The sequence below is a fragment of the Oryza sativa genome, chromosome 1 (genome assembly GCF_034140825.1).
Source record: "Oryza sativa Japonica Group chromosome 1, ASM3414082v1".
NCBI classification, from domain to species: Eukaryota; Viridiplantae; Streptophyta; class Magnoliopsida; order Poales; family Poaceae; genus Oryza; species Oryza sativa.
Genome location: NC_089035.1, coordinates 28,231,158 through 28,259,131, shown reverse-complemented (window position 1 = coordinate 28,259,131; position 27,974 = coordinate 28,231,158). Strand labels below are relative to the sequence as shown.

The 27,974-nt window shown below is 41.3% G+C and overlaps 2 protein-coding genes across 4 annotated transcripts; one reads left to right on the top strand and one right to left on the bottom strand.

Annotated features, from left to right (window-relative positions):
* Window positions 1-180: 180 nt before the first annotated feature.
* On the top strand, window positions 181-11,830 carry LOC4325904 (ubiquitin-conjugating enzyme E2 36). 3 transcript variants are annotated; one of them, XM_066306928.1, is made up of 17 exons: window positions 369-438; window positions 593-620; window positions 735-821; window positions 1,472-1,530; window positions 2,320-2,444; window positions 2,773-2,870; window positions 2,962-2,997; window positions 5,347-5,624; window positions 5,734-5,780; window positions 6,417-6,482; window positions 6,580-6,687; window positions 7,507-7,573; window positions 8,191-8,275; window positions 9,233-9,393; window positions 9,806-9,907; window positions 10,629-10,851; window positions 11,397-11,830. In XM_066306928.1, exons 1-17 carry the CDS (start codon window positions 403-405, stop codon window positions 11,528-11,530), a joined length of 1,740 nt encoding a protein of 579 aa, XP_066163025.1. In that variant the 5' UTR covers window positions 369-402; the 3' UTR covers window positions 11,531-11,830. The 3 variants fall into 3 exon arrangements, with proteins under 3 accessions (XP_015621872.1, XP_066163025.1, XP_015622246.1); XM_015766760.3 differs by lacking the exons at window positions 369-438; window positions 593-620; window positions 735-821; ... (2 more) ...; window positions 2,773-2,870; window positions 2,962-2,997 and adding an exon at window positions 5,056-5,288 and having other exon boundaries at window positions 5,430-5,624; XM_015766386.3 differs by lacking the exons at window positions 5,347-5,624; window positions 5,734-5,780; window positions 6,417-6,482; ... (5 more) ...; window positions 10,629-10,851; window positions 11,397-11,830 and having other exon boundaries at window positions 181-438; window positions 2,320-2,361; window positions 2,441-2,514; window positions 2,962-3,279.
* Window positions 11,831-13,951: 2,121 nt separating this feature from the next.
* Window positions 13,952-15,549, bottom strand: LOC4325903 (F-box/kelch-repeat protein At3g18720). The gene has a single exon (XM_015772547.3). The coding sequence runs from the start codon at window positions 15,335-15,337 to the stop codon at window positions 14,162-14,164; it is 1,176 nt and encodes a 391-aa protein (XP_015628033.1). The 5' UTR covers window positions 15,338-15,549; the 3' UTR covers window positions 13,952-14,161.
* Between the last annotated feature and the right edge of the window lie 12,425 nt (window positions 15,550-27,974).

The window sequence follows — 27,974 nt, the reverse complement described above, 5'->3', positions numbered from 1 at the left end:
AAATTATACTTTAGATATTTTTGAGGCTGAGGGCGTGCTTATCTTTGCCCTAAAGTCCCACAAATAATCCCCAGGGATTAATCTCGGCCGTTCATGATCCCATCGCACGGCTGGGATAACGCTCAGGCACCGCACTAGTAGCAGAAGAAAAAAGCTACCGGGGCGGGCCACAGTCTCTCCACTATAGCAAAAGGGAAACGCGTCCGTGCGCCCGTGTATAATAGCGGGCGATCCACCCGTCGTCTCGTCTCCCCCGTTTCCCCCACCCTCGGCTGACGGCTCCTCCTCCTCCTCCTCCTCTTCCTCCCTCCCGATCCCCTCCCCCGCACGAAACTCAAAGCATCCCCGGCGCCGCAGCTCCCCGGAGGAGGAAGCCCCCGCGCCCCGCCCCGACCAGATCCGATGGCCAACAGCAACCTCCCCCGGCGAATCATCAAGGTCGCGCCTCCGATCTGATTGCCTGGGCGTAGATCTCCCCACGCCTCTAACCCGATTCCCCCCTTTTCTTTTCTTTTTTTTTTTATTTTCCCTTTCTGTGCTGATTTTTTGTTTTTGCTGTCTGTGTGTTCGCGTCTGGTTTGGATCTGCGCAGGAGACGCAGCGACTCCTCAGCGAGCCAGGTGCGGGCGGTTTTTTTTTTTTTTATGTATCGCGGATTTTGGCGATGGTGTTGTGTTTTTCCGTGGTTTGGGTTCGTGTTGTTCTGATGGTTTTGGGTTGGTTTGTTTGTGCAGCGCCGGGAATCAGCGCGTCTCCGTCGGAGGAGAACATGCGCTACTTCAACGTCATGATCCTTGGCCCGGCACAGTCCCCCTATGAAGGTACGGCACCCGATGGATACGTTATTTGTTGTAGAGGGTGTTACGGCTCCCGATGGATATGTTATTTGTTGTAGAGGGTGGTCGATTAGGGCGTTTCTAGGTATACCGCAGAATTGGGTGATTCTGTATAAACCCAATTACTAGAAGTGTTAATTATGTGTCAGTCATGGACGGGCACGCATTTCGTAAGCCTGCTTTTGCTTGATTAGGCTGGTTCTTTTGCACTTACCAGTTTTAGTTTCTCGGGCGGCGGGCACTTGCATGTTCTATGTGTCTCATATTCCCTTTCTAGTATGAAGTTAGTAATGCTAAAACACTAGTGACTTTTAGCAATAATGTTCTAAACTCGGATTATATACGTGACTTATAAGTGCTTTTCTTTTATGTGTTAACTTGTTTGATGCTTTGTGCGGCAAAGGTTGCCCTTGATTTTCCATAACCAAATTGATCTCTTCGATTTATTTGATTAGACTAATTATGAGTATTGATATTGTTGGCTTTTCATGTTGTGGTGTATAATTTAAATATTTCCTTTCTTAAACCCTTTTTGCGTTAATTCGGGTTGGATATATAATGGGTGTTAACAGTTAGTAGCTTTAGATGGTTTATTCTATTATCATTTGGCTTCCTGATATTGTTCTTTCTATCAGGTGGAGTTTTTAAGCTTGAACTCTTTTTACCTGAGGAATATCCTATGGCTGCTCCAAAGGTAACAAGACATAGATAAACTTTGGTTATGTTTTATATGATATTATGGGGACTGTATACCTTCAAGCTAATTATGTCGTATTTAGAATTGCGTGTGGTTATATACTCATATTAAAAGTCAGGACATTTCTGCATTCATTGACTTGTGTTGTGAAGCGGAGCATTAATTTGGTGACATTGGACTCATGCATATAACCAAATACAGGAAAGTAGCTGAAACATTTAATTTGTTTGAACCATTCTTTGGCAAAAAAAAATTTTTATTCTTTATAGCCTAATTTTTAGTTACCCATATTTAATCGTGTCGCTCTGGAACCATCGTTGGTTTTATATGTTATATGTGATGTCTTGTTGGTAATAGTTTTGTTACATTTGCTTGATTTCCTTTTAGGGATAATGCAAACCCTGCCTATTTGAGATGTAATTTGCAATGAGATCCTGTGCCAAGGACCAAGGTTGTAAGATATACTTTTGGTCCTGTGGGAACTTTTAGCTGTGTCCTGAGCATCAGCACGCCATTGCTTCTCTTGACCGTCTTTTTGCTTCAAGTTCTTAAAGGTGTTCTTAACATCACATTGTTCGTTTGGTGTTCAGCCAAATTATACCTTGATTAGTTATTTTTTTAGTCTGTTTGGCTTGACAATGTCATAGATTGGAAGGGTGAAGAAATATTACTCATATGTTATACAACCATACCGGATTATTGTCTACTTCAGTCTCCCTAAGTGTAAAGCTATATAATTCATTATTGTCTACCTCAGTCTCCATTTTTTCTTTGTTGCGTATGCAGGTTAGGTTCCTGACCAAAATATACCACCCCAACATTGACAAGGTTTGCAGTCACATTCCTCTTTGTTATTTAGTTTACTTCGTAATACATTGTTTATTCATTAATAGGTTTACTTTTGTAGCTTGGTAGGATATGCCTTGACATTCTCAAGGACAAATGGAGCCCAGCCCTTCAGATTCGGACAGTTCTTTTGAGGTCTCTCCCCCGTTGCCTGCACATGTGTATTAGCTTTTTATATCCTGCACAAATTCCTTGTCTGCTAAGCTGTTGTCTTATTACGATTGACATGATTTCTGTTGAATTTGAATTATTTGTTAGCTTACCTGCATTTAGTAATTTTATCACTGCCCTTGATGTGTTTTTCCAACAAAAACTCTTGAGCATTGTCAACTATTGGAAGTTAGGGGTATCACTTTGCTATACTTACCTTGTGACAACACTCTTTTTTTTCAGTATCCAGGCACTCCTAAGTGCACCAAACCCTGATGATCCTCTCTCTGATAACATTGCAAAGCACTGGAAAGCCAATGAAGCAGAAGCTGTTGAAACAGGTAAATTGAAGCTAGCAATCCAGTTAACAGTGTCTCCCCTCACACTCTGATTTTATTGGTTGCCTGATAAGCGATGGTCTGGCATTTGCAGCAAAGGAGTGGACTCGCCTGTATGCCAGCGGTGCATAAAACCCAATGCCTCTCGTGATGTAATAACCCGTCATGCTTTAGCCTTAATCAAATGCCATTTGCTTGATAAGAACAAACTGGAGATATTGGCAGTGGAAGGGAGTTTAAATGACTACCGCTTGAATTATTTGTCTGTATACATGTGGTTGGTTCCCTTTACCCTAGGGCACCCTTGACTAATCAGTATCTGTGGTAGAACTTGGTGCTCCTCCAATATATTTATTACTTTATGTTGGAAAACTTAAATTGTTGAAATTGGATCTTTGTTCGTGTGGCTGCACTTTGTACCCTCTAGTTTCTGTTACCTGGGAAATGGGAGATCGTTCCGACGAAGCCTGACGGGACGATTTGGCAAAATCGGTTGCGGTTGTCGTCGACTTGTGGCATCGTCTTGCCACTTTGTTGGCAAAGTACTACCGTACTTGTATGCCTGTAGCTTGTCAACTGCATATATAAGCGTATACGCCTTCCAAACGTGCGTTTCGATTTGGCAGATGTACTGTATGTGCTGTCGCAGGTGCCCCTTTGTTTTGTTTTTTCTTTTTCAGTATCAGTTCGGCGAACATAAGTGCAACATGGTATTGTTCTCTTATATTTTTTCTGGCCTTTGTGGTTTGATTTTTATTTGAGGGGATTTTGACCTTAATTGCTGCTCGTCAAAATTCCAAACAGCGTACTTCATGCCCCGGTCATCCAAAGCAGCCATTAGCTGGACCATTTCAGTTTCTTTGGCTTGCGAATTTGATGATGTTGACGGGAATAAGCTACGGGGTCGCCCACGGGCTCACGCACTCGCAAATGATTGGAACCGTGGATGGCTGTGAGCCTGTGAGCACGCAGCGGAGCCTTCACGAAGCGAACGCCTGTCTGCGCATGCTGCAAACGTGGCTTTATCGGGTAAATTGGAACCATGCCATTATAATTTTGTAAAGTTTGAGATATGCTATCGGTATCTCAATAACACGTAGGACCCATGTGAGTCAATGACATATGATTCAGGATGACATATCTTAAATTTTGCAAAATTATAATAGCATGGTTCCAGTTTTCCCATAAATACTACCTCCGTTTTTTAATAGATGACGCCGTTGACTTTTTCTCACATGTTTGACCATTCGTCTCATTCAAAAAATTTACGTAATTATAATTTATTTTGCTACGAGTTGTTTTATCACTCATAGTACCTAAAGTGTGATTTATATCTTATACATTTGCATAAAATTTTTGAATAAGATGAATAGTTAAACATGTGAGAAAAAGTCAACGACGTCATCTATTAAAAAACGGAAGGAGTATTAAATTAAACAGAAAACGACCATTCTTCCCTGCAACTCAGCGAAGGCCTGGAACATCTCTCTCGCTGGAATATTCTGAAGCTGCTATGTCAACCTTGGAACTAACGACTCGTGCATTCATTCACTTGTACTCTTTAAAGTTTAAACAGGAGTGCTACTACTAGTAGCACTTGGTTCAAACAGTACAATGAGCATTTTAAACAAGTTTAACTACGGAGGTTATAGCTAACCTCTAATTTTATCCACACCATCCACTCATCAATTTTAAAGTTTACAAATCTCTAGTACTAGTAAACTAGCTTCTAATCCATTACTGCAAAATGCAAATCTGCAATACTCTCTTATTCTCTCATCTTCCCTCTTCCCTCTTGTATGAAGAGCGGCATCTCACTTTTCTTCATATAGTCGTTTACTATCTTCATTTTAAAATATAAAAATATAGTACTAGTATGGATGGGTTGATTTTACCTATTTTAGTAGTTTAGATTGGTAGTAATATAATAATAAGTCTAATCTCATCTTTAGTTGTTCTGTTTATACATAGCAAGCGATTAAGAGTTTATCATAGTAGTACTGTACTTGCTTCAACAGTAGTAGCACTGTAGCTACAGCTATAGCCGCACCACTGCAGGTAGCATCACTGACACGCGGGCCCTGCCCACGTGGTCGGTAGCGGGTCGCCCTGCCCACGGTGTCAGCCTCAAGTGGGGAGGTCCCCGCCCGGTGCAAAATCAGCGCAGATTCGCCCGCCTGTCCCCGGTAGCGACTACCCCCCTCTCCTCCTAGCAGTTGTAGCAAGTCCAACTCCAACTCAGCGCCTCCGCTCCTCCTCACATCGCCAGCTCGTCCGCTTGCCCCGCACCGCAACCGCGGCGCGGAGGAGGAGAGCTCTCGCGCCGCGCGTGCGCGCGCGCGTGCGGGCGTGCGCGGGCGATCGAATCCGATCGCCATGACCGGCGCCGACGAGCCGTCCATCACCCGCTGGACCTTCGAGGTGACCTGACTCCGCACCACTCTCTCCCTTTGGCTTTCTGTTTGATTCGATTCCTCTCCTCTCCTCCCCGCTGTCCTGTTCCCTTTTTCACCCTTCGTCGCTGTCGCGCGTGCTGAGATCGTGTCCGTTTCGCGTGCGCAGGACTTCGAGGTCTACTACGAGGTGCGCCTCGGCATCCGCCGCGAGCCCGGGGGAGATGAAGACGGCGACGGCGACGGCGGCGGAGGTCGCGGCTACGCGCCGCTTGGATCCGGCTCCGCGGGCAGCACCCGCCCCTCCGCGGCGCACGCCAACGGCGGCGCCGACCTGGCCGTCTTCGAGCAGTTCGAGCGGCTGGTGCGTCCGCCCTTCTCTCTCTATATCCCCCCTCTGCTCTGGATGATAAGTTGTTACTGCTTCAGGGATGATTTTGTGATTTTTTTTGCCTTCTCTGTTTTGGTGCCAGGAGAGGAAGGTGGAGCTGCGGAATGGAGCAATTGAAGCTGGGCCTCCGTAAGACTCGTTGCTTTCTATGGAGTATAGTACATCCAGTTTGACTGCATTTTTTCTATCTGAATTGTGAAAACTTCCTCTGAAGTTATTTGGTTTTTGTCTGGTGTAAAATTGTTAGCTCCTTCGTTGGCGGGATGAAATTTAATTGTGACCAAAGTGGTTGATCCGATCCTGATTTGGGCATTAGCTAATATGGGATCAAAACCATGCATTGTATTTCAGTTGTCCAAACCTTAGAAATAGCAACCTTATGATGATTTTGTTGCTATAGTTGTCTGCATGCATGCATTTTAAGCAGTTTTATGTCTGGCATATACTATGGAAAATAGTATTTGCTATAAGTATCTCAAATGTAAACATTAGTTTTTTCATTTTTAGTGATGCTATTAGTTTATAGTACAACAAAATTGCTGGAACTTATCGCTTTAATGTCAATTAGATATCTGGTTATTCCTAACAGTACCTACTATATTCAAAGGAAGTTTCCAGCTATATTTTCCCCTGTTCAACCATTAATTCTGAAGTATTATTGTATTGTCCAGTCACACAATAAAACTCCCCAGCCCATTCCTTTCTTTCACCTATCATGTATATTACACATGTATCTTTGTGATAACTGACTTAAGATCTTTGCAGGCAGAAATCCCTACTTCCTTCTTTTGAATCTGCAGAAATGCGCAATTTAGCTGAGACATTGTTGAGGTAACACTGCCTTTTGGTAAATGTGGCCAGACTTATCTATTTGGTACTGTAATGTATACAGACTTATAACCATACCTTCTTGGTGTAATGCCAATAGGGATATCATTCGTGGGAGTCCAGATGTCAAATGGGAAAGCATTAAAGGTTTGGAGAATGCAAAGCGTCTTCTGAAAGAAGCAGTTGTGATGCCTATAAAATACCCCAAGTAGGTTTCTGTCTTCTCACAGAAATAATATATATGATATATGCTCACAACATAGGCCGTGTTTAGTTCCTTTTCAAATTTTTTTTTGAAGTATACGGACACACATTTGAAGTATTAAACGTAGACTAATAACAAAACAAATTACAGATTCCGCCTGTAAACTGCGAGACGAATCTATTAAGCCTAACTCTTTTCTGCTTATAGAATCTCAAAATTCTTGATATGACCTGCAATACCAAGAAGATGTGTCTCTTCCTAACTTCCTTTCATCAACGTATAGCATAGGCAGACGAACTATCTAAACACTTTTGAACAAGTAACTTTGTCGTTTAACATGTCTGGAAAATATTTTCATACCTGACATTCGTGGCTCAAAAGAATGTTGCATTCTTGCATCGAATTTTGTGATTGGTGATGCTTCACATATCTGCATGGTCATGTTTGCATATTTAAAAGGTCAGATCAGATCTCCCTAAGATTGCATTTAAGCAACCACTGTTATTCATGATAATATGTCGCATACCATTTACTTTAACTCTTTCAGTTTGATGGTACAATGCCCCATGTGTGTGTTTTTGGTATCTTCTGAAGAAAGTTTTTTGTTAGATGTAGAATCTTTACCAGTCAGGCAATTATTTATCTAACCTGTATATTCGTTTTGCTAGTTGTTACACCGCATGCTTTCTATATCGTTTTTTGCTAATTAGATTCAGGAAAAAACTCCCAAATTAGCTTATCTGATGGCTTCTATAACTTGTGTTAGAAATCAGTATTTTGGACCTACCATTGGTTCTCAATTATTTTCTTTTTGAACTGTAGGTACTTCAAAGGTCTGCTATCACCTTGGAAAGGTATATTGCTTTTTGGTCCACCAGGAACAGGAAAGGTTTGCACCTTACAAAGATCATTGCATTTTAGTTGTATAGTGTATATGCTAAGACTATATTGTTATCTTTGTACTATTTAGATGCTTAGCAAGGAACTTTTCTTGTATATTGTAAGATTATTTTTTTGGCATAACAATGAATCTATGTTCTCCCTGTCCTAAAATATGTTACATTTCATCATGGACTATAGTGGTTGAATTATTTGGTGAAGTATCTTTGTTTTATATTATTGCTGCCTTGTATTAAAAAAAACATCAATCGCCATTTGAAATACTCTACTGGGATTCACCTCAGCATTTGTCTGTTAAAGATAGTAGATTTACCTCAGCATTTATCTGTCAAAGATCATAGATAATTAAATTATTTTACACATATAACTATATAGTTAGCACCTACAATAAGCTGTGGCTGGTCTGTTATGTTTTCCCTTGCTTCTTTTGTCTTTTGTGCTACAGAACGTTCCACTAGTCTATTGCATTTGTTTATGTACTTGTTTGCATACGTTTCCCTTCATACCAACTCCGTTTCCATTCCATATGTTGCTTGTCGTGCTATACGAACTCAAATTGCTGATCATGTATGCTTGATGTAACTGTTTTGATATATTTTGTTTCAGACAATGCTAGCAAAAGCTGTGGCTACTGAGTGCAAAACAACCTTCTTCAATATTTCAGCCTCATCAATTGTCAGTAAATGGCGTGGTATGGCATTACTTTTGCTTGCGTTCTGAGATGCATTTGCATTGTTTCCCTTTTAATGCTATTGTTGTTGTAGTTTCTACTTCTTGTCATGTTGTATTGCTTGTATGACCAACTAATCATGTAGATATGTGATACATGCATGCACTATTTTTTTGTGTTTCTATCTGCTCTTTATATATTTTTTAAAGCAATCCGTATTAGCAAATTTCTATAGATTTACATTGGATAGTATTTACTCTTCCAAGTTTTATAAAGTTAATACATGTTTCTCCAGCACTAAAGAGGTCCACAGTTAACTATTCATTGATACTACTCAACTGTATCCTTAAACTCACTTAAGCGCCACCAATAGGACTGAAACATTCATAATTCTTTTTTTTTTTTTCATTTCCTTCTTTCTATATTCCCCTAACAGGCAGTTATCTTTTGGCCTCATGTACTAGCAGCTTGAAAAATATCAATAATCACTGTTGTGCATGACAGTATTCTATGGATCCTAGCATATGCCACATTTCTTTTGGACTTAATGAAACCATCAAATCTTCTCCTTCACCCTTGCATACCATGTTATGGCACCCAATGGTGTAGGGCTTCCATAGCCATTGTTGGCCACTGCCCACTGACCACTGGCTCCCTATTTGCACCAGAGCCTACTAGCCTAATACTCCTCTGCCACCCTCACTCCGCCTGTACATTTTGTGGAACATTGTATATCCAACAGCACTAACCTTTGTGGAACAATCACCTCATCCTTTTCATTCATCAATTTGGAAGAACAGATATGTGGAACTATATAATTCCTTCTTGCTATTAATAACGGATGGATGAACCTGTACCTGACTAGATCGAACTTATAACTTCTAACTCACATCCTTACCATACATGATATTCTGTCCTTGCTCCATTTCTATCGATATTTTAGTAAGTTTTCCCTACCTAATAGTTACAACGGTGCAGGTGATTCGGAGAAACTAGTGAAAGTCTTATTTGAGCTTGCAAGGCATCATGCACCATCCACCATTTTTCTCGATGAGATTGATGCTATTATTAGCCAACGTGGTGAAGCTCGTAGTGAACATGAAGCCAGTCGGCGATTGAAGACTGAGCTATTAATACAGGTAGCATTCTTGAGGCTTTGTAAAGTGATTATGCTGAAACTTTCACTGCTTCATAAGTAGTATGAGTTTCTCAGCCCTAAATTGTGAACATAACCCTATGGAGGAAAATTAACAAAGAACAAACTCTTTAGATATCATATATCTCAGCATATGGGATTCTGTTAAAAAGGACGCGAATATTAGGGAAGGATCTAATATCAAATAACTAGAAGGGGTGAGGCTTCGAACCCAGGTCGTCTAGCCCACCATCTTGTGGAGCTAGCCGGAAGACCCTTGGTGGTTCTCAACATACAGGATTCTGTTAGTATATGAAACCTTTCATAAATTGATATGTATAATAATCCTGAACTTGTGTGATTTCATTCACATGGTGATAAAAGCAGTCATGAATTCTGATAATTTGTTGCTGCAGATGGATGGGTTAACTAAGACAGATGATCTCGTTTTTGTTCTAGCCGCCACAAATTTGCCATGGGAACTGGATGCAGCAATGTTGCGCCGTTTGGAGAAACGTGTATCCTTTTTTCTCAAACCATCTTGTAATTTCTTTGTTCACGAGTGCTCCTAAATACTACTCCGTAATTGCCAGTTTTGCTATTAGGTAAACTCCCTTGTTTTGTCCGCAAATGCTTGATGTTTTGGACAAAATCTGGTTAAACTTTTGAAACCTTGACTATCGATGAACTTTAAAAACTTAGTTCAAAAACATAAATATGATATGCTTTGATTTGTTTTAAAGTACTTCCAACATCTCATAAACTTATTAGATTTTATAAACCTATTCTAATAAAATCATGGTAACAATCGCACCTTGAAGACCATGAAAAAAAATTCAAATCTCAAATATGTTTAACCAGAAGTAACAATACCAAAGATCATTTTCTTATGTGAGGAACTACTGATTTGAATTTCAGATTGAGAATAAGTGATTCTCTTATTATGTAGTAAAGAGAATGTTTGATGATGAACATTTATGTAGCCTATTTCCAATGCTTGCCTTAAATCTATTTGTAGTTGTAAATGTTGCCTATTTCCAATGCTTGCCTTAAATCTATTTGTAGTTGTAACTGACACATCATAGGCTTCTTACTGAAGTTATTGTTTGTACTAAAAACTGTTAAAGAATTCAATCTCGATTCTTGTATCTTTTCTTATTGCGATACTGGAGTTTGTATATAGGACCACACTTGATTTTTCCACATAAAAAGGGAAATCCATCCTTAACTTGCAATTAGATTCTTGTTCCCTTACCAGAGCAAGAAGCTAGACATGCCATGTTTGAAGAGCTCTTGCCATCTGTTCCTGGCACAATGAATATCCCATATGATGTTCTTGTGGAGAAAACTGAAGGATATTCAGGCTCTGATATACGCCTTGTGTGCAAGGAGGCGGCAATGCAACCCCTTAGAAGGTTAATGTCGGTTCTTGAAGGAAGGCAAGAAGAAGTGCCTGAGGATGGTACGTGATATATCTTGAACTTGTGATTTCCTAACTTCCCAGCAACTTAATTTTCTGTTATCTTCTTCCTTTTTCTTCCTTTTTTCATCCTTATTTCTATCCCCTTTTCCTGTTTCTTGACATTGTTCCATTTTGACTCACCATTAATACAATGGTTATAAGGTAGAGCCTCTCTACCTTTTGCGTCAAAAAAAAAAAAACCCCCAGCAACTCATACTCACCTTTAGTGTGTACAAGTACAAGAACAAAGATAATGTGCCTACCAGGGAACTTATAGACTTAATTTTCTTTGTTTAGTAATTAGTACTCATTACAACTTCAGTGAGTTTAAGTTCTGTAGACTTGTATGTTTGCATTCAGTAGCTGAAAAAACCGAACCCGTATAAAGAAACAGTAGCAACAAAAGAAGAATTTATATTCCTCCATGGCGCCTCCAATGCCACATAAAAGTATGCTATAATTTCACTGCACAAAAAATGATCCTGCTGCTCACATTATCGAAGTCAGTGATACAGTAGGACTTATTTTGGGGGGAAATGTTGCAGAGTTGCCTGAAGTTGGTCCAGTAACGACAGAAGACATTGAGCTTGCACTAAGGAATACACGGCCATCTGCTCATCTTCATGTACATAGATACGAAAAATTCAATCAAGACTATGGCAGTCATGTCCTCAGCTAAAGGTGAGTTGCAAAAGCAAAGGTTATTTGCACAACATAGATTGCTGAATTTCCTCCTTGAAGCTTGAACTGTTCCCTAGTATTGTGGAAATCCTCCTGACGGAATCTTGCCGATAAGACTTTTCATTTGCACCTAGTATGGTTGATAGAATGCTGAATTACCGCTGATGTATTTACAACTAATGAGCATTCTCTTTACACAATATTTGTTCCTGTACCATGTATATTATCATTTGTTTGACGAATAATAAGCTATTTGGGTAATCCTTGCCCTTTCGGAATATGAGAGAAACATTGTACATTTGTACTGGGTACCACCAACCCCTGTCCTCTTGTCCCTGTTTCTTCTATTTGTGGCAATTAATTATGCTAATGGACTAAAAAACTTCCTCCAGCTCCGTCAGATAATGCATCGGCTTTTGCTATTTGCATCGGGTAGCCATGATTCTCTCTAGGCCACTACCTGCTGCTTAGTCCAAATTAGATGGCAACAATAGCGAAAGAAACATGTATTTGGAATCAAACAGTCCTCTTCAACAACCAACTGCCTCCCTAATATATCCCGCGTGTGGTACTGTACCAGCTAGCCAACCCCTCGTTTGCTACCACGTAAGATCCACTATAACTAACAAAGTCCATACATTAGTCATACTTTATACAGAGAATTGTGATGCCGATATAGGTACAGTTATACGATCGCGCAAATTAAGCGTCTAGTGCGTCATCGAATCCCCACATCCAACCTGCCTTTCCGACCAAGCTGTTTAAAACTATACAAGAATAGCACCAGAGTTCTTTTGGTATAATGGTACCAGCCAGTTTAACTTGTAATCTGTGAGATCTTCCAAGACGTATGAGGCATAGTTCCCGTGGCGAACCGACGTGGAATCGATGATCCCAAGAACTGATTAACTTAAACACAAGAGGGCTTGTTAATCTACGGCTCCGTCTGCGCGCCACATCGACCGATCGATATGATGAGCGACCGCACGTACGCCCTGAGCAATCACTAGCCTGATATCATCTCCTATATAAAGCTCGTCGTCGAGGCTAGCATACATCCATCGACGTACACGCCTACGTACCTACACACAGACACAGTAGCTCGCTCGCTAGCTAAGCCGTCGACGTCGCACACACGCACCTGACGACGTAGTTAAGCAGTTGAAATTAAGCTAACTGTAGCGCCTAGCACTTGATTTACTTATGGCGAGGCGTGTCGGCGTCGTTGTGGCCGTGATCGCGGCGTGCGTGCTGCTGGTGGTCGGGATGACGGCGCCGCCCGTCGACGCGGCGGCGGCGGCGGCGGCACGGCGGCTGGGCAACGGGAGGGACGCCGCCGTGACTGATCCGGCCTTGGAGGCAATGATGCCGGCGCAGACGACGGTGGCACCGGTGGTGGCGGACGGCGGCGACGTCGACGTCTCCGGGTCAAAGAGGCTCAGCCCCGGAGGACCAGACCCGCAGCATCACTGAGATGTAGTATATCTCACCATATATACGCGCTCATTCTTGATTCTTGCATTGCATTGTGTGCTCGTTTCTCCAGTTTTGTGTGCCAGCGCGTGTGTGTGAGCGAGAGAGCGTTGTGTGCTCGTTTCTCCAGTTTTGTGTGCCAGTGTGTGTGTGAGAGAGAAAGAGAGAGAGAGAGCGGCGCGAGAGCTCTAACCTGCCAATAAAGAGCCGGATAGTGCCGCAGTTTGGAAGAGAGGTTATGCCCAAAGTTTTTTTGGAAGAGATGTAGTGAGTGTATTTTGTACGATACATTTGTACTCCTTTATATTAAGAGCATATGACTAATTCGCCGTGTGCTACTATGTATCACTTAGAAAATGAGACATACACAACACATGTTCAATAAAATTCCTCAGATAACCTCTGGCAAATTCAAAATCGTCAGGATGCGTTATGACAGGTCCAAGGAGAGGTGAGATATGGCCAGAGTGTAGCTTCTAATAAGGAGAGCACAGAGCAGGCAGGCAATAATCCTCTAATAATCCTGTCAAGTGTGATTGACTATACATGTGTCCCGTTATAAATCTGCAGTGCCAACTGATGTACTTTACAGAATTTGTTCAGCATGTTGTACTGGGAACACTGTCTCCCATTACTGCTGGAAAGAAAGAAAGAAAGGGCAAACATGATGTAATAACTGATAACAGTTCATTCCCTTCAAAATTCTTGTAAAATTCCTACTATGTTCCAAAGTTGATCTTAGAATGGAGATGGCTCAAAAGATCTAAAAACAGTTCATTCCCTTCAAAATTCTTGTAAAATTCCTATGTTCCAAAGGAGACCTTAGAATGGAGATGGCTCAAAAGATCTAAAAACCTGCGCAAAAACTTGACAAGTATACTTCAAGGGTGACCTAATCAGACTAGGTAAAAAAACTAAATTAAACTTGGTGAAGGCGCATGGAGCATCCACAACACAAAAAAGAAAGTCATTGATGGAGTATTGTTTTGTTTGCACCATATCAAGAACTCAAGGTACATTTTCTTTTGATAGATACTAGTCTGCCTCTATAGCACAAACATGCAGAATCGGAGAAATCTAAGCCAGAGCAGAAGGTACTACTAGCCACTAGCCAGGGACTACCACAACATTTCACTGATCCTTTGCACGATATGGATCAGGGGACAAGCCAGATTGGAGGCGAGCAATCCGCGGTAAATCCACGAGGGAATTGCCGGGAGCCGGCTCTGATCTTCTTACCATCCCTGTAAATGCCCATGTTGTACCTGCTCCCGTTGTTCATCACCATGGAGTCGCACATGTCGACGTTGGCGTCGTCGAGGAAGTAGATGGTGTCCTCCTTGAGCATCTTGAACTGCGACACCTCGACCGCCCTGGAGCAGCCTCGCCGGAGGAAGAGCGCCCGCCCGGACAGCTCGTGGATCTCCAGCCAGTACGCCCCCGTGGGGAGGAGGCTCATCTCGAAGACCCGGAACATGCGCGTGCGCCGCCGCACGCGGGGGTTGCCCGTGCAGTGGCGCACCACCATGAGCAGCTTCCCGCGGGACTCCACCAGGTAGCGCGTCGCGATGAACGACGCCGGCAGGTGGTTGGCGCGGCGGCGCATCTGGTAGGATGCGCAGGTCATCTCCAGCAGCGCGTTGGGGTCGCGGCCGGCGCGGGGCGCGAACACCAGGACTTCCTCCCTGTTGGTGAGGACGTGGAAGCCCTGCTTCTCCTCGCCGCTGTAGTAGATGATGTCCTGGATCACGTCCGGCTCAGGCCGGCTCGCGATCCAGTGCCTGGACATCCCAGGCTGCCAGAAGGCGATGTTGGAGGCGCTCGAGACGTGCGCGGCGGCGATGCAGTCCGGCGAGGCGGGCGGCGCGGAGAAGACGATGGTGCGGACGAGCATGGGGTGGTGGCTGGTGACGGTCACGGGCCCGTACCCGTGGGCGTAGGGGACCTCGAGCCTCAGCTTCTCCGGGAGGGTAACCCTCACGCCGGTGAAGAGGTTGACGGCCGCGAACCCTCGCCACGGGTCCACGGCGACGGCGACCCAGCCGCCGTCGTGGGCGCCGCACAGGCGCGCGCCGCGGACGCCCTCCGGGAGGGTGAGGTGGCGGGTGGCGCCGGAGTGGAGGCTGAAGAAGGACGGCGCGTCGCGGGACGGGAGGAGCAGCCACGGGAGCCCCCGCTGCGGGGCGTCGACGAAGGCCGCGGCGGTGCGCCACGGGCGGCAGACGGCCGCGAAGCAGGCGCGGTCGGCGAGGCAGCTCAGCTGCTCGAAGATGACGCCGAGAAGCTCGGGCGGGAGGCCATCGGACCACGGCGGCCGTGGCGAACGAGCCATGAGAGACCTTACCTTTCAAATTTACGGATTAAGGGAGCTGATTGGAGCCTGGCCACCGTCGCCGCGCGCCGCCGGCTGACGGCGAAATCCGGCGCCGCCCGTCGCCGGTGAGCGGCGAGCTCTGACGCTGCGCGTCTCTGGCGGCGATCAACCGATTGGGGATCGGGGCACCGGGGAGCGATTAGGGATTAGGGATTAGGGATTTAGGGATCGGGAAATTGGGGGGAAATTTTCGTTGTGGGTTTTACTTCAGATCGATGTGGCTGCCAGGCAGATGCTGGGGTTTCTCTAGAAGGTACTAGTAGGAAATAATTTAGAATAGTTTTATGAGGATTAATTGTTTGCCAATTCTGGGTTTAGCCATTTGTGTATTGGGAAGAAAAGGTGATTAAGCCTGTTATAGCTGAATGCTGGGATAGGGTTATTTTGATTTTTTCCCCTTTTGGATAGAGAGTTAATTTAGACTTTTTTGGCTGGATAATATTAGCATTATCTCACCTCTATCTCTATCTATTTTAAGACATTGAGGATAAGATGAACAGTACTACGTGTGAAGTAAACATTTAAAATCACCTTATCCTCTACGTCTCAAAATGGATAAATGATAGAGATAAGATAATGATAATTTTCTTCAGGCAACAAAGTCCTAAAGAATAACTTCGAATTAACCCTCCGAGCAAAAGGAAAAGAAACCCGGAAAATGTTTCAACTTATGTAAAAATATGTTTTAGATGCTTCACCATTCAATAAAAAATGTCTCAACAAAAAAATATTTTAGATGCTTCATTGATCAATGAAAAATATTTCATCGCTTAATGAAAAGTGTTTCAAGCAAATGCAACATTGAGAAAAATGATTGAAACATCAAATTCTTGCTATTTGCAACATCCGACAAAAGAAAGAATAAAACACTCCAATACGAAAAAGTGCAACAAAGAGAGAACAATGATCTGCAACAAACCTATTCTCTGCCTTGTTCCTCTACTCTGCTGGCTGGATTCATCTTCTTCCTTATCCCTAGTAGTATTAAGTAGTACAAACAAGGAGAAACATATAGAGCTCCGTTGCCAGCATCGGATCGAGCGTCCCCGAGTGCTGGAATCGCTAGATCTGACGCCTTTAGGCCTCGCTAGCACCAGATCAGGCTTTCTCAAGCCCGACTGTCGTTTGATCGGGTGCTCCGAGCATCGACACTGCCAGAGCTGGTGTCGGTGCTACCTCGCCACTGCTTGTCTACTACCGTGCTCTCCGAGGGAAGAACGGAAGTGTATAGGAAGCTGTCAGGAAGGAAGGAAATAGAGAAATGGGGGTGGTGCGCGGGACATGTGGAGAGAGAAAAAAAGGAGGAGCATGATCTGTGACAGATGTGGACGGAAACTTCGAAGTGGGGGCGGCGTCCGATGCATCTTATACGCTTGGATGACTGGCTAGTAGTACTTTCGGATTAGTTGTACATATGTTCATAATACGCAAATTCGTGTCATTTGGAATCTCTTCGTTTGAGGGTGGATAATTTCTAATGACTTCCCATGTTATACTAAAATACTAATTGGAGATGATTTTATCTTGACAAAATTCTTTATGAAATTGCTTGCGGCCGAACGTATGACCAAATAAAAATATTAGAAACTCCATTAACTTCCACCATCCACTTTCCAAAGTAGGAGTGTAACACTCATTACACGTATAGATTTGAGGTTTCACCGGCAAGCCTCCCCTCGTCAATCTCACTACCATTGTCCATTGTAACAACGTGGGTCATGCCCACTCTCCTCCTCCTCTAGTGCCGCCACATCTACGTTGTGTCGTTGTCTTTGTCTTGCTCTTGGTCTAGATCCGATTCATCTGAAGCTTCATCTGATGAGTGTCCCCCTGTCGAGCTTGCCACCACCATCAGCTTCAATGTCACAGTTCAAACTTTACAAATTTCAGTGGCACACACCGATAATGCGAATAAGAATGGTTGGTTTTCAACCGGACAATTTTGTAATTGCATGAATCCAATTAAGCCTAGATTTTCCAAAATACTATATTGGTCCTCTATCATAATTATGTGCTAGCTACTTAAGAAATATAATTCTGAAGGTGAAAATTTTCATTTAAAAAAATTAAAGGGGGTAAATTATTTGACCCCTTCTCAAAATTTGTTTTTTGGAATGAAACTATAATCAAATTTGATGAATTTTATACAACAATTTGGTCAAAGTTCAAACTGAACTAAAAATAATCTTGGTTTTCAATCATCGCTGAAACTTATGAATTTCATCATTGTTTTAAGAATTATTTTGAAAGTTCAAATTTTGGTTTCAGAATTTGGGGTAAGATTGTTTTACCCATTTGATTTTTTTATAATTTATTTTTCCACCGTGGATCTTATGTTTTTTTAATAGCTAGCACATAAGTATAAAAGAGGAGGCATTATTATAAGTCATTTTGGAAAAATCTCATGATCAACTAATAAAATGGGCATAGAAGTGATTAAAATGAAAACCAAGGATATGCTACATGAAGCAAATTTTAGATGTGTAGAAGGAACGAAGTGAAAACTCAAGAGTTACCTAAGGAATTTTCTGTGTCTTTGTAGACATGCAGGTGACCGTACTTGCATGCTCTATATGCACTGACTTAGAAAATGTTATTGACCATTTTCATTTACTTCCATACCATTATAGCATATTAGTGACATCAAAATGGTGAATTTTTCCATTCATCCCATGCATGATGCTCTTTCTAACAATAATATCCCAACCATAAATGGAACGCTATGGAAGTTGAAAGTTCCACTCAAGATCAAATTTAGTATTTACAACACATGGTGTTATGTTGACAAAACATAACATTGCAATAGGAATTTAGAGTTGAAGTAAAAGAAAGTGTTGCATAACAGCCACAACACTATGCAAACTGAGCGAATTAGCCCCTCAAACTGAATTGGTGGTTTTAACCCTACATGGCACTATGGTCCACTTGTCGCCCCCTCACATGTCATCCTGTTCCTCCTCGGCTCATCCCAAATCCCTCCTGGAATACAAGGCTTGGTTTATGGAATGGCAACTGTGCTAATTAAGCATGGGGTAATTAGTAGTAATCCTTAAGTTACTAGCGTTAAGCCTCGCCGGTGTGATGTCTAGGCGGCCATGTGCTTGTTGCTGAGGATGCCTTTAGAAGAAGCTCCGCAACACCACTACGCCGAGCTCGGAAAATGAAGCGCACGGTCGCTGGCGGATATGAGATTACATGCCGTGAGCAGCGTGGCCTTGGTGGTCTTCTGCGAGGAGACAGTGCTCCCAATAACGCTGACAAGCGGGCCGCACATGCCGTGCGTTCTCGAGATGGCATCCAGAATGAGGTCGAGATGGCTGCCGGACGAGGTGAGCTCGTGGAGCACGATGGCTAGCTGCATTCGTCCATGTGGCAAGCATTGCAAGATCACCATCCACGGTCTCCCCTGTGAGCTACCTACAGAACACAACAGGCTCCTCGCAAAGAGAGAGTGAGATAAGAAAGAGAGAGTACAAGCGAGAGGTGGAAGATGGTTCTCCTTATTTTTTTTATTGAAAATATCTTGATTGGATCGCCATATCGGTGCCATGCATGTGGACAGATCATTTGTCGAATCGGAGCAAAACTGCCTCTTATTGAGTCAGTGGTTGTGTGTCTGGTTTGCAAAGTTTAAGGTTGTAAATATCTCGTATTAGAGTTTAGGTGGTAAATCAAACTTTTACGGCTACCTATTGGAACCACCTATTGACGTGAACAATGGTTAATATCCAACATGGTCTAATAGATGGCTTACTACTCGTATCATGTATACAATCTTTGTGTATATAAGAACTAAATCATTAATTGTATTATAGACAACTTATTGTTATACCATCTTGATATGATGTAGAAAGGTTATATAGGCAGGAGCCGTTTAACCATTGTTCATTTCCTTAGTATATCTCATTTCTTTTGTTATTGGTTAGTAGACCTCGATTAAACCTCTAAAATGCAAGTTATGGTCCGAGTTTCTTTGTGTAACATTCCACTTGGCTTTGTCGAAACGGCATTATGTTTGTGAAGAAAAAAAAAGGAAAACCGGTAGTCCTGTGCAGATCATTTTTGTATGCACCAATTGCCTGAGGCTTTAGCACAAGGATTCTTAAACTGTGGCGGTCCAAACTCCAAACAAACCACTCATTGGAGCAAGTGGCCATGGAACTATTCAAATGGCGGCTTAATAGTAGTGAATTCTTCTGAGAGAGAATCGTGTACAATTATTTTAGGACTGTAGTGTACACCTACCCACAAAAATTAGTAATACAGTCTGGGAAAGCCACTAGCTAGGGCATTATCGAAATCCTCACATGCAACCAACGAACCAGACCGGTTTATGCAAATAACGTCACAACGACATTAACCACTCGAACGGAAAGCAAGCGGTCTTCTGGTCCAAAAACCAGAAATACACGGTTGTGGATCAATGAGATTGTGAGAATCTTCTGAAGACGAATCAAGTTTCGTGTTAGCGCAAATCGACGTGGAAGATCGACCATAAGAAACTAATTAACTCAACGCAAGAGGGTCTATTAATTCTCGCACTCGAGCCAAGCTTCCCTCTATATATAAGCTCGTAGGGGGCTAGCTCTTGATCATCATCACTGGAAGATATACACAGATAATACAACTGTCTCGATCGACCGATCGACGTACGCAGTAGTAGCTAGCCGTCGTCGTCAAGCACAAGCGAAACCGCACGTAAACGCGATCAAAGTTAACTACATATGGCTAGGCGTGCCAGCATTATTGTTGCGGCCGTGATCGCCGCGTGCGTCCTGCTGGTCTGTATGACGACGTCGTCCGTCGTCGACGCGGCGGCGGCTGCGCCTGCACGGCGGCTGCTGGGGAGCGGGAGGGACGACGACGCCGTGGCGGCGCCGGTCGTGAACGTGGCTGCGGCCGCGGAGCCAATAATGCAGCAGCCGGCCCAGATGGTGGCACCTGTGGTGGCAGACGGCGACGACGGCGGCGTCGTGCCCGCGGGGTCCAAGAGGCTCAGCCCCGGAGGACCGGATCCTCAGCATCACTGAGCTAGAGATCGATCATCATATACTCCACCATCTCGCTATAGATCATTTTGCGTTGTATTTTTGCTCGTTTCGATCTCCAGCTTTGTGTGTGGCGCAGTGTGTGCGTCGGTGTGTGCGTGTGAGTCAGCGAGTGTATGACGCTGTGCATGTGTGAATGTACTGTCTTGAGAGAGAGGGAGAGAGAGGACTTCGCGTTCTCTTTCACTCCTTGGTGTCAATAAATTAAAGTGCCAAATAGTGTACTGGCTTGGCATACGTACGTTAATTCCTTTTGCAGAGATAATGTAAACAACCGAGTCACACACATATATATACTAGAAAAATACCCGTGCGTTGCAACGGGTAAAAATATTTTTAGATCGCATACATTATACGCTTTGTTTTGGGCTGAAAGCTCATTTCTTCATTTCTTTTCAGTCGCAGCCTAGCTCGCTACCTCTCTGCTTGCCTACTTCTTTTTGACCTAGCTCACAAGTAAAGTTGTAGGCCCAGCTCGCATAGCTCGCTGCACTTTTCAACAACGGGTAAAAATATTTTTGGATCGCTATACATTATACTCTTTAGTTTTGTGCCAAAATCTCATTTATTCATGTCTTTTCAGTACTAGCCCAACCTGTTATCTCCCTCTACTTTGCAAAATCATAGGGAAAATAAATGAGAAAGTAGTGGATAATCAATTTTTGTAATCAATTGAAGAAGGGAACGCATGGAAGGCAGATCGATGTGGCAGCGGCGCTAGGGTTCGGCCTGGCAAAAAAATAAAAAAGTAGGGAGTAAAAAAAAGAACGGAGAAAAAGAAAAAGGGCAAAAAAAAAAGGAACGGAAAAAAGGGGATAAAAAAGAGACGAAAAAAAATAACGGAAAAGGAGAAAAAAAAGGCGGCGGAAAGAAAAAAGCGGAAGACGGAAAAAAAAGGAAAATACGGTGAAAATAGCGAAAAAAGAGAAAAAAAAGAGACGGACGAAAAAAAATTTCCGGAAACCTTACGTATTTTCTTATTAGGTATATATATATATATATTTATATATATATATATATATGTATATATATATGTATATATATATATGTATATATATATATATATATGTATGTATATATGTATATGTATGTACATACATACACACACACACACACACACACACACACACACACATATATATATATATATATATATATATATATATATATATATATATATATATATATATATATATATATATATATATATATATATATTTATTTATTTATATGTGTGTGTGTGTGTGGGGGGCCAGTGTTTCTATATATACATGTAGCTGAATGACACAACCTTTTGGAATGAATGAAAGTTTATGTTTGATATTGTGCCCGTGTTGTTGAAATATGCACTCGATTCTCTTACGATCTATACACCCTCGAATATTATACTTTCTCCGTTTCACAATGTAAATCATTCTAGCATTTCCCACATTCATATTGATATTAATGAATCCAGATAGATATATATGTCTAGATTCATTAACATAATGTGGGAAATGCTAGAATGACTTACATTGTGAAACGGAGGGAGTAGTAAACAAAGAATAAAATGACTTATATTAGAACGGGTTCAGTTAGTGGTTCATATGGAAGGTGTGGCTAGGGAGAGATCACCAAATTATTTGACGTTGCGAGCAGGTAATTATGATCATCAAACTCTCATATTGTAAACGCGTCGTCGTTATGAGTATAATTATGGTCGCTAAGATTTGAATCTATGTAGCATACCACACTAGGTGTGTTTCTCTATCAAATATAGGGCCCCTTTGAATTGCAAGATTGAGAAAACGTAGGAATAGGAAAAACATAGGATTTTGATAGAAATGTAAGTGTAAAACAGAGGATTGTAAAATGCAGAAAAAACACATGAATGACTGTTTGATTGAACCGCATGAAAAACACCGGAATTATATAAGAGAGATATACTCAAAGGAAAGAGGTTGAAGCTCTTGTTAAATTTCCTCCAAAATCTCTATAGAATTGTCCATTCCATAGGAATTTCAAAGAATTGAATAGGATTCAACCTTTTGTTTCAAAAGGCTTCATAGGAAATTTTCCTATAGAATTGAACTCCTCCAAAATTTTTATGTTTTTCCTCTAAATCAAAGGGGCCCATAATTTTTTTTTTTGCGTATGATCATAGGAAGACACATATGAACATGGTACAGAGTGGGCCTCTTTTAACACATAAGAAACGGCGAACCAACTTCAAATCAGATAGTGTCAATTTCAAATAAAAATATATCAATATATGTATAATTAATTGCGAGCATAAGGGTTTAAAGCTTATGGGCACGTTTGAAAAATGTGTTTGAGATATGATTTTCTACCCTTTAAAAGGATAAGTTTTGAATCTTAGCCATCCATTCTTGTCGCCCTATTTCATCATATCTCTCCATTCATTTTCATTTCCCAATTCCACCCCTCCTAACCTATTTTCCATACACCTTGTATGACTAAAGTATAAACTGTCAATTCCACCCCACCGTCATACCAATGTTCTCACCCCCACCACCAAACGTATGTTAACATTTTTTTTAGCAAATTTGAAGGACACAATGAGGGAAGGATTTGTCCTATCCCTCTATTATTTTCTCTTTTTTTCAACAATAACATTTTTGGATAAGTTCCTGTTGCAGAGGCCAAGGGTATAAAATATTTTTATTTTCTAAAAGAACAAAAGGAGAAGTCCTCTAGAAAATATGGGAATGGTACCTCATATGACAAGTCAGCCTGATCTAGCTTTAAAAACATTGAAGACCTCTATCACCATGGGCATTAATTTGTTTATCATCAAACGCACCCTTAGGTTTTTTTGAGGGAGCAAAACTCCTTAGACCTCTAGTTGTGAAAGTTTTACATGTTTGCATATCTAAATGATAAGCTCAAACAATTGTCCCCCCTCCCCCCCCCCAACCCCCCACCCCCAAAAAATGGTGGTTTAGTCATCAGCCCGTGCATTGCCAGGTTATTGTATATTATTGATACTAAATATATTACAATTCCAACGATATGTTGGACGTGTTGGTTTCGGTTTGTTTGCCTTGGCCACAACTTGCTATTATTTACTATGAATTTTAAAATTAAATAAATAAAAACCAACAGTTAAGAGTCCAAGATATTCTCATGATATATTTTATCGATCTGACGTACTCTCAATACATTCTACCGCCATAATAATACGATCCATTATCTAAAAAAATAATAATACGATCCACTGAATCCACGCTAAGATACTTATGGTTAACAAAGAATATCCATCTAAACACTCAATTAGTACAAATAGATAACAACTTGGGTCTTGGTATCTAATGAAATCTGACATTTTGCAAATTGAACATAGCTTAGTTATTTAGGCTATTTGTGGTATAATTAACTGTGAAATCACTGTCGTGAATAATATTTGTGATGAACAATTGGCTTTGCAAATGATTTATTCAATGAGATTGGTTTGAAAATATTTGTGGATTTTGGTGTGAGTGCGTGTGACTAATGAAGGTTAGGTTGTGATATCTGTACTGCCCAGAAATGATTATTTTATCTGATTGTATATCTGTAATGCTTAGGGAGGAGCAGAGGTCTTGTGCGGTCGGAATACCATGTGAAAAGGTGACTAGAGTCAATATTCTTGGAGGTCATCTTCGGTCAACGGTGGGGATTGGGACTAGACTCAGGGAGGAGTTGAGGTCCAGACGTTCAAGAATACCAGGTGATGAAGTTGGATACGAGATGGCACACGGTGGATGGACACCACGTGGGAGAGATCTTCGCAGCAGGCTTCACGAGGTGTGCGTGCAAGCGTCGGTGTTCGCGAAGGAGATTGGAAGAAATTGGAGAGGAGTATATGATGCTACATTTCGAGTATGAGATTTTCGGTATAAATAGAGAGTACATATACTATCTTGTGAAATTAAACATGAAAAGATTATCATTATAAAATCTAGTACTTGAATCTGAAGTTTAAGACTTAAATCTAAATAAGTTATTGTAGGATCGAACACAAGTAACCAAGCCTACCAGAAAGGGGTGAATGATAGATTACATCAGCGGAAGTCAAATAATCGAATCTTTATAAATCAAAACACAACCCGACCTCAAAAACCAATGGAACACACGTCCTACGATCTATTCGACCTACTAGGGTCGGTCTGACCGTAGGTTCTCTCGCGGTCTGACCGTTAGCCTAAAAACATAACAACAGAGCTTTGGTAAAAAAAACATGATTTCTCTTAAACCAACCATTGTATCGAGTTGCAAACTTGACAGACGAAATTAGACAAACCAAGGAACAACTCCACCGGAGGGATTTACAAACTAATAAATGGTTTAAGAGAAAACACCCTAAAAAGTCAGTTGTCCCAGAATTTTAGCAAATCTGAACAAAACCTAAAACTTAAGCAAATTCGAATCTAGCAAGAAACAATCAACGGAACTTTCCAGATCTGATCTATGAAATATTAGAAAGGTTTTTGATGGATTAACTTGAACAAAATCACAGCAAAACGAACAATCACAAGTTAATACCAAAACCAAACATAAAAGTAAAACTTACGAAACCGGAAGAGATCGTTGATGGCATGATGATTGAATATGATATTGATTGCTCAAATATATTGTTCACAAGGTGCAGCCACAACACCCCTCACAAGTTTATCACAGAACCCTATCTAATTTCTCAAACTTGGCTTACGCTCAAGGCATAGCCCCGTACCGTACCATATATAAGTCTAGAGCTTCAACCTCTTTAGACATGTGGTGGAATACAACCATGTAAAGTATGTAGTACTCCTATATGTGCTCCATTTGTACTTAGAATAATCCAGCAGCTTGCACATATATAATTGTGTCAGACAATATTTGCACTACCACGTCATCTGTGAAATGCGAATAAACTAATAAATATTACTAAAGCAGCACCTTTCTCGCGGTGTAAAGCAGCACCTGCTGAAACTGACGTTTACATCATCGATCTCTGACGAACAAGTGCATACGGCCATATATGCTCAATATGGGAAGTGATTACGTGCGTGCATGAAGAAAAGCAGGGCAACTAATAAAGAGAGTAAAATACCAAAACCAAATTAATCAACTTCAGTGCCGGCTGACAAGTATGAAACATCGAACCAAAAAGCACCATCGGAATCTTACGTCCTCATCGTTTACCCTATATAAGTATTTGTCGCCATTCCCCCATCTTAAAATATACGAAATTTTAGGGTTGAAAAGCAGGTAGAAGTGAGTGGTGGAGGGTTGTGATTGGATGAGTAGTGGAGATAGATGATAAAAGTGAATGGTGGAGGGTTGTGATTAGTTGGGAAGAGAATTTTGGTGGAGAAGTTATTATATTTTAGGATAAATCCTGATAACTAAAAGTTGTTATATTTTGGGAGGGAAGGAGTACTAAATTTTAAGTTTTTAAACTTAATTTTTATTTAAAGATATTTTTAACGTAGTTTTTTAATATTGGATTTTAAGTAGTTAAAAACACACATACAAAAATTTAAATTATAAATTATTTTTTATCGATACTAAACCGTTTAGATTTACAATTAATTCCAATCGGTAGGGTCGTTCCTTTCTGCCAAACGCCACGTCAAGAGATGGAACTATGTATATATACGGATCACGGAGAAACAGCGGGACACGCCGCATGCGGCATGCCCATGGATAGACGAAGTAAAGCCAACGAAATCGTTTAACCAAAGCAATTATAAGAGCGAATTAAGCACAGAAGTCCTGTCTGCCACCACCGGCCATCGCATCGCACATTGTCATCGTCGCTGGTGTGGCCACCAATGCGCGCGCGCCGCCGAGAACTGAAACCGTCTGCATATGCAATATGCATGCCGCAGCAGGCGTCGGATATCTCGCTGGCGACCATTAAGCCAAGTGGGTTGGAGTATGATGCACCAACAACCTACGCAGGCAAATTAAACCAACTGCCTCAACACCCAACTGCCAAACGGCCGGTTTTAGTGGTCAATCCGTCCGTGGGATTGCTAAATTGAGCAGGGGCACCAATTGTGCAATGGTTCCGTGCCAGTTTGCTTAGTACTTTACATGCACTTAATTAGGACCTGATTAATTTGTGCAATGGTTCTGGGCCAAGTGGTACGATGATTAGATTCATATCTCTCAAATGATCGTCAGGGGTCAAATGTTATTGGCAGCACTTGCCAAAGCTGGTTAGTCGCTCGTTGTCCACTGGGCCTCTGAGTGGAATCGGAAGGGGAAATGCATTCCCAATTTCCCATTATATACAGCCCTTTGTTGATTACCAAACTCTCTTTTAGTTTTTATTATCTTTGTTTATAAAGTGCACATCTCAATCATACTGATGCTGCATGAGAGTTCTTATAGAGCCAGTTTGAGGTCTGAGGAGTGGCCGTTCGAAAAAAAAGGTCTATGAAGTTTTAGATTATAAGTTCAGCCGGTGAGAAACGAAAAAAAAACTAGTTTTCGTTTTTTTATTTTATTTTCTGAATTCTACAATTACGGTTTCTCAAAATATAAAAGAAAACTAAATTAGTTAAGAAAAAAAATTTATTTTAAGAGAAACTGTAGCTACCAAAACTTCCAAAAATATATAATAGAATTTAAAAGATATTATATATACAACTAGCGAAAGATAACGGGCTTTATGGCGGAAGTTGGTCAGTGGAGAATGTACGTAGGAGTGGGACAAATCCAAAGTGACATCGACTGTTGCCACATACTATATGTATGCAGAATGTGATGCATATGGTGTCGCTCGTGACCGCCTACTCATGCATGCATAGGCATAGCGGAACCTAGATAATGGTGAGAATAAAACTACTCCTTCCTTCGAAAACATAATAATATTAGATCAAACAAGATATATTTTAATACTATAAATTTAAACGTGTCTTATTTCATCTGAAATTACTATATTTTGATACGTATATTTTAGGATAGATATAGTAAGGTCGTAGATATATGAAGATTGTTTTGATCTTGTCGTGGCCCATTATGCAATTGAGCTATGATGTCCTTCCTATTCTTTCAGCAGATATATGGAGATCGTTCTGATCTTGTCACGGCCCAATACGCGATTGAACTATGATGCTCTCTCTCTCTCTCTCTCTCTGAAATTTCGAATGTATCGATCTTTCATGGTCTTAATATTCTTTTACGTTGTTGCTGACATTTTTTCCCCAAAACTTCAAACATATATTTTTCATGGTCTCAACTTTTTTAATCATACGAGAGTTGATAATAACCAAACAATTTTGGGCGTATAAGTTATGAGTTTATCTATCTATTATATTATTAAAACAGCTTTGAAAGGAGGCACCACGTTCGCTGTGGAGGCTAGAAATTTCCACATTAATCGGAGAAAAAGAAAAAAAGAAAAGGAGAGTCCAAGTAAAAGTACAATTTAAAAATAGCTAAAATTCGGAATTAAAAATAAGGAAAATTGAGGAAAGTTTCTATATAAGAACCCAATACGAGATTATTCAAAATTCAGAATAAAAATAAAATAAAATTCAAAATTAGAAAAGGAAAATAGAGTCTAAGTAGAAATA

Coding starts and splice junctions, on each gene's coding strand:
- LOC4325904 (XM_066306928.1), top strand. CDS start 403: ATGGCCAACAGCAACCTCCCCCGGCGAATCATCAAG. Junction 621..734: donor GCGACTCCTCAGCGAGCCAG/GTGCGGGCGGTT, acceptor TTGTTTGTGCAG/CGCCGGGAATCAGCGCGTCT. Junction 6,483..6,579: donor TTAGCTGAGACATTGTTGAG/GTAACACTGCCT, acceptor TAATGCCAATAG/GGATATCATTCGTGGGAGTC.
- LOC4325903 (XM_015772547.3), bottom strand. CDS start 15,337: ATGGCTCGTTCGCCACGGCCGCCGTGGTCCGATGGCCTCCCGCCCGAG.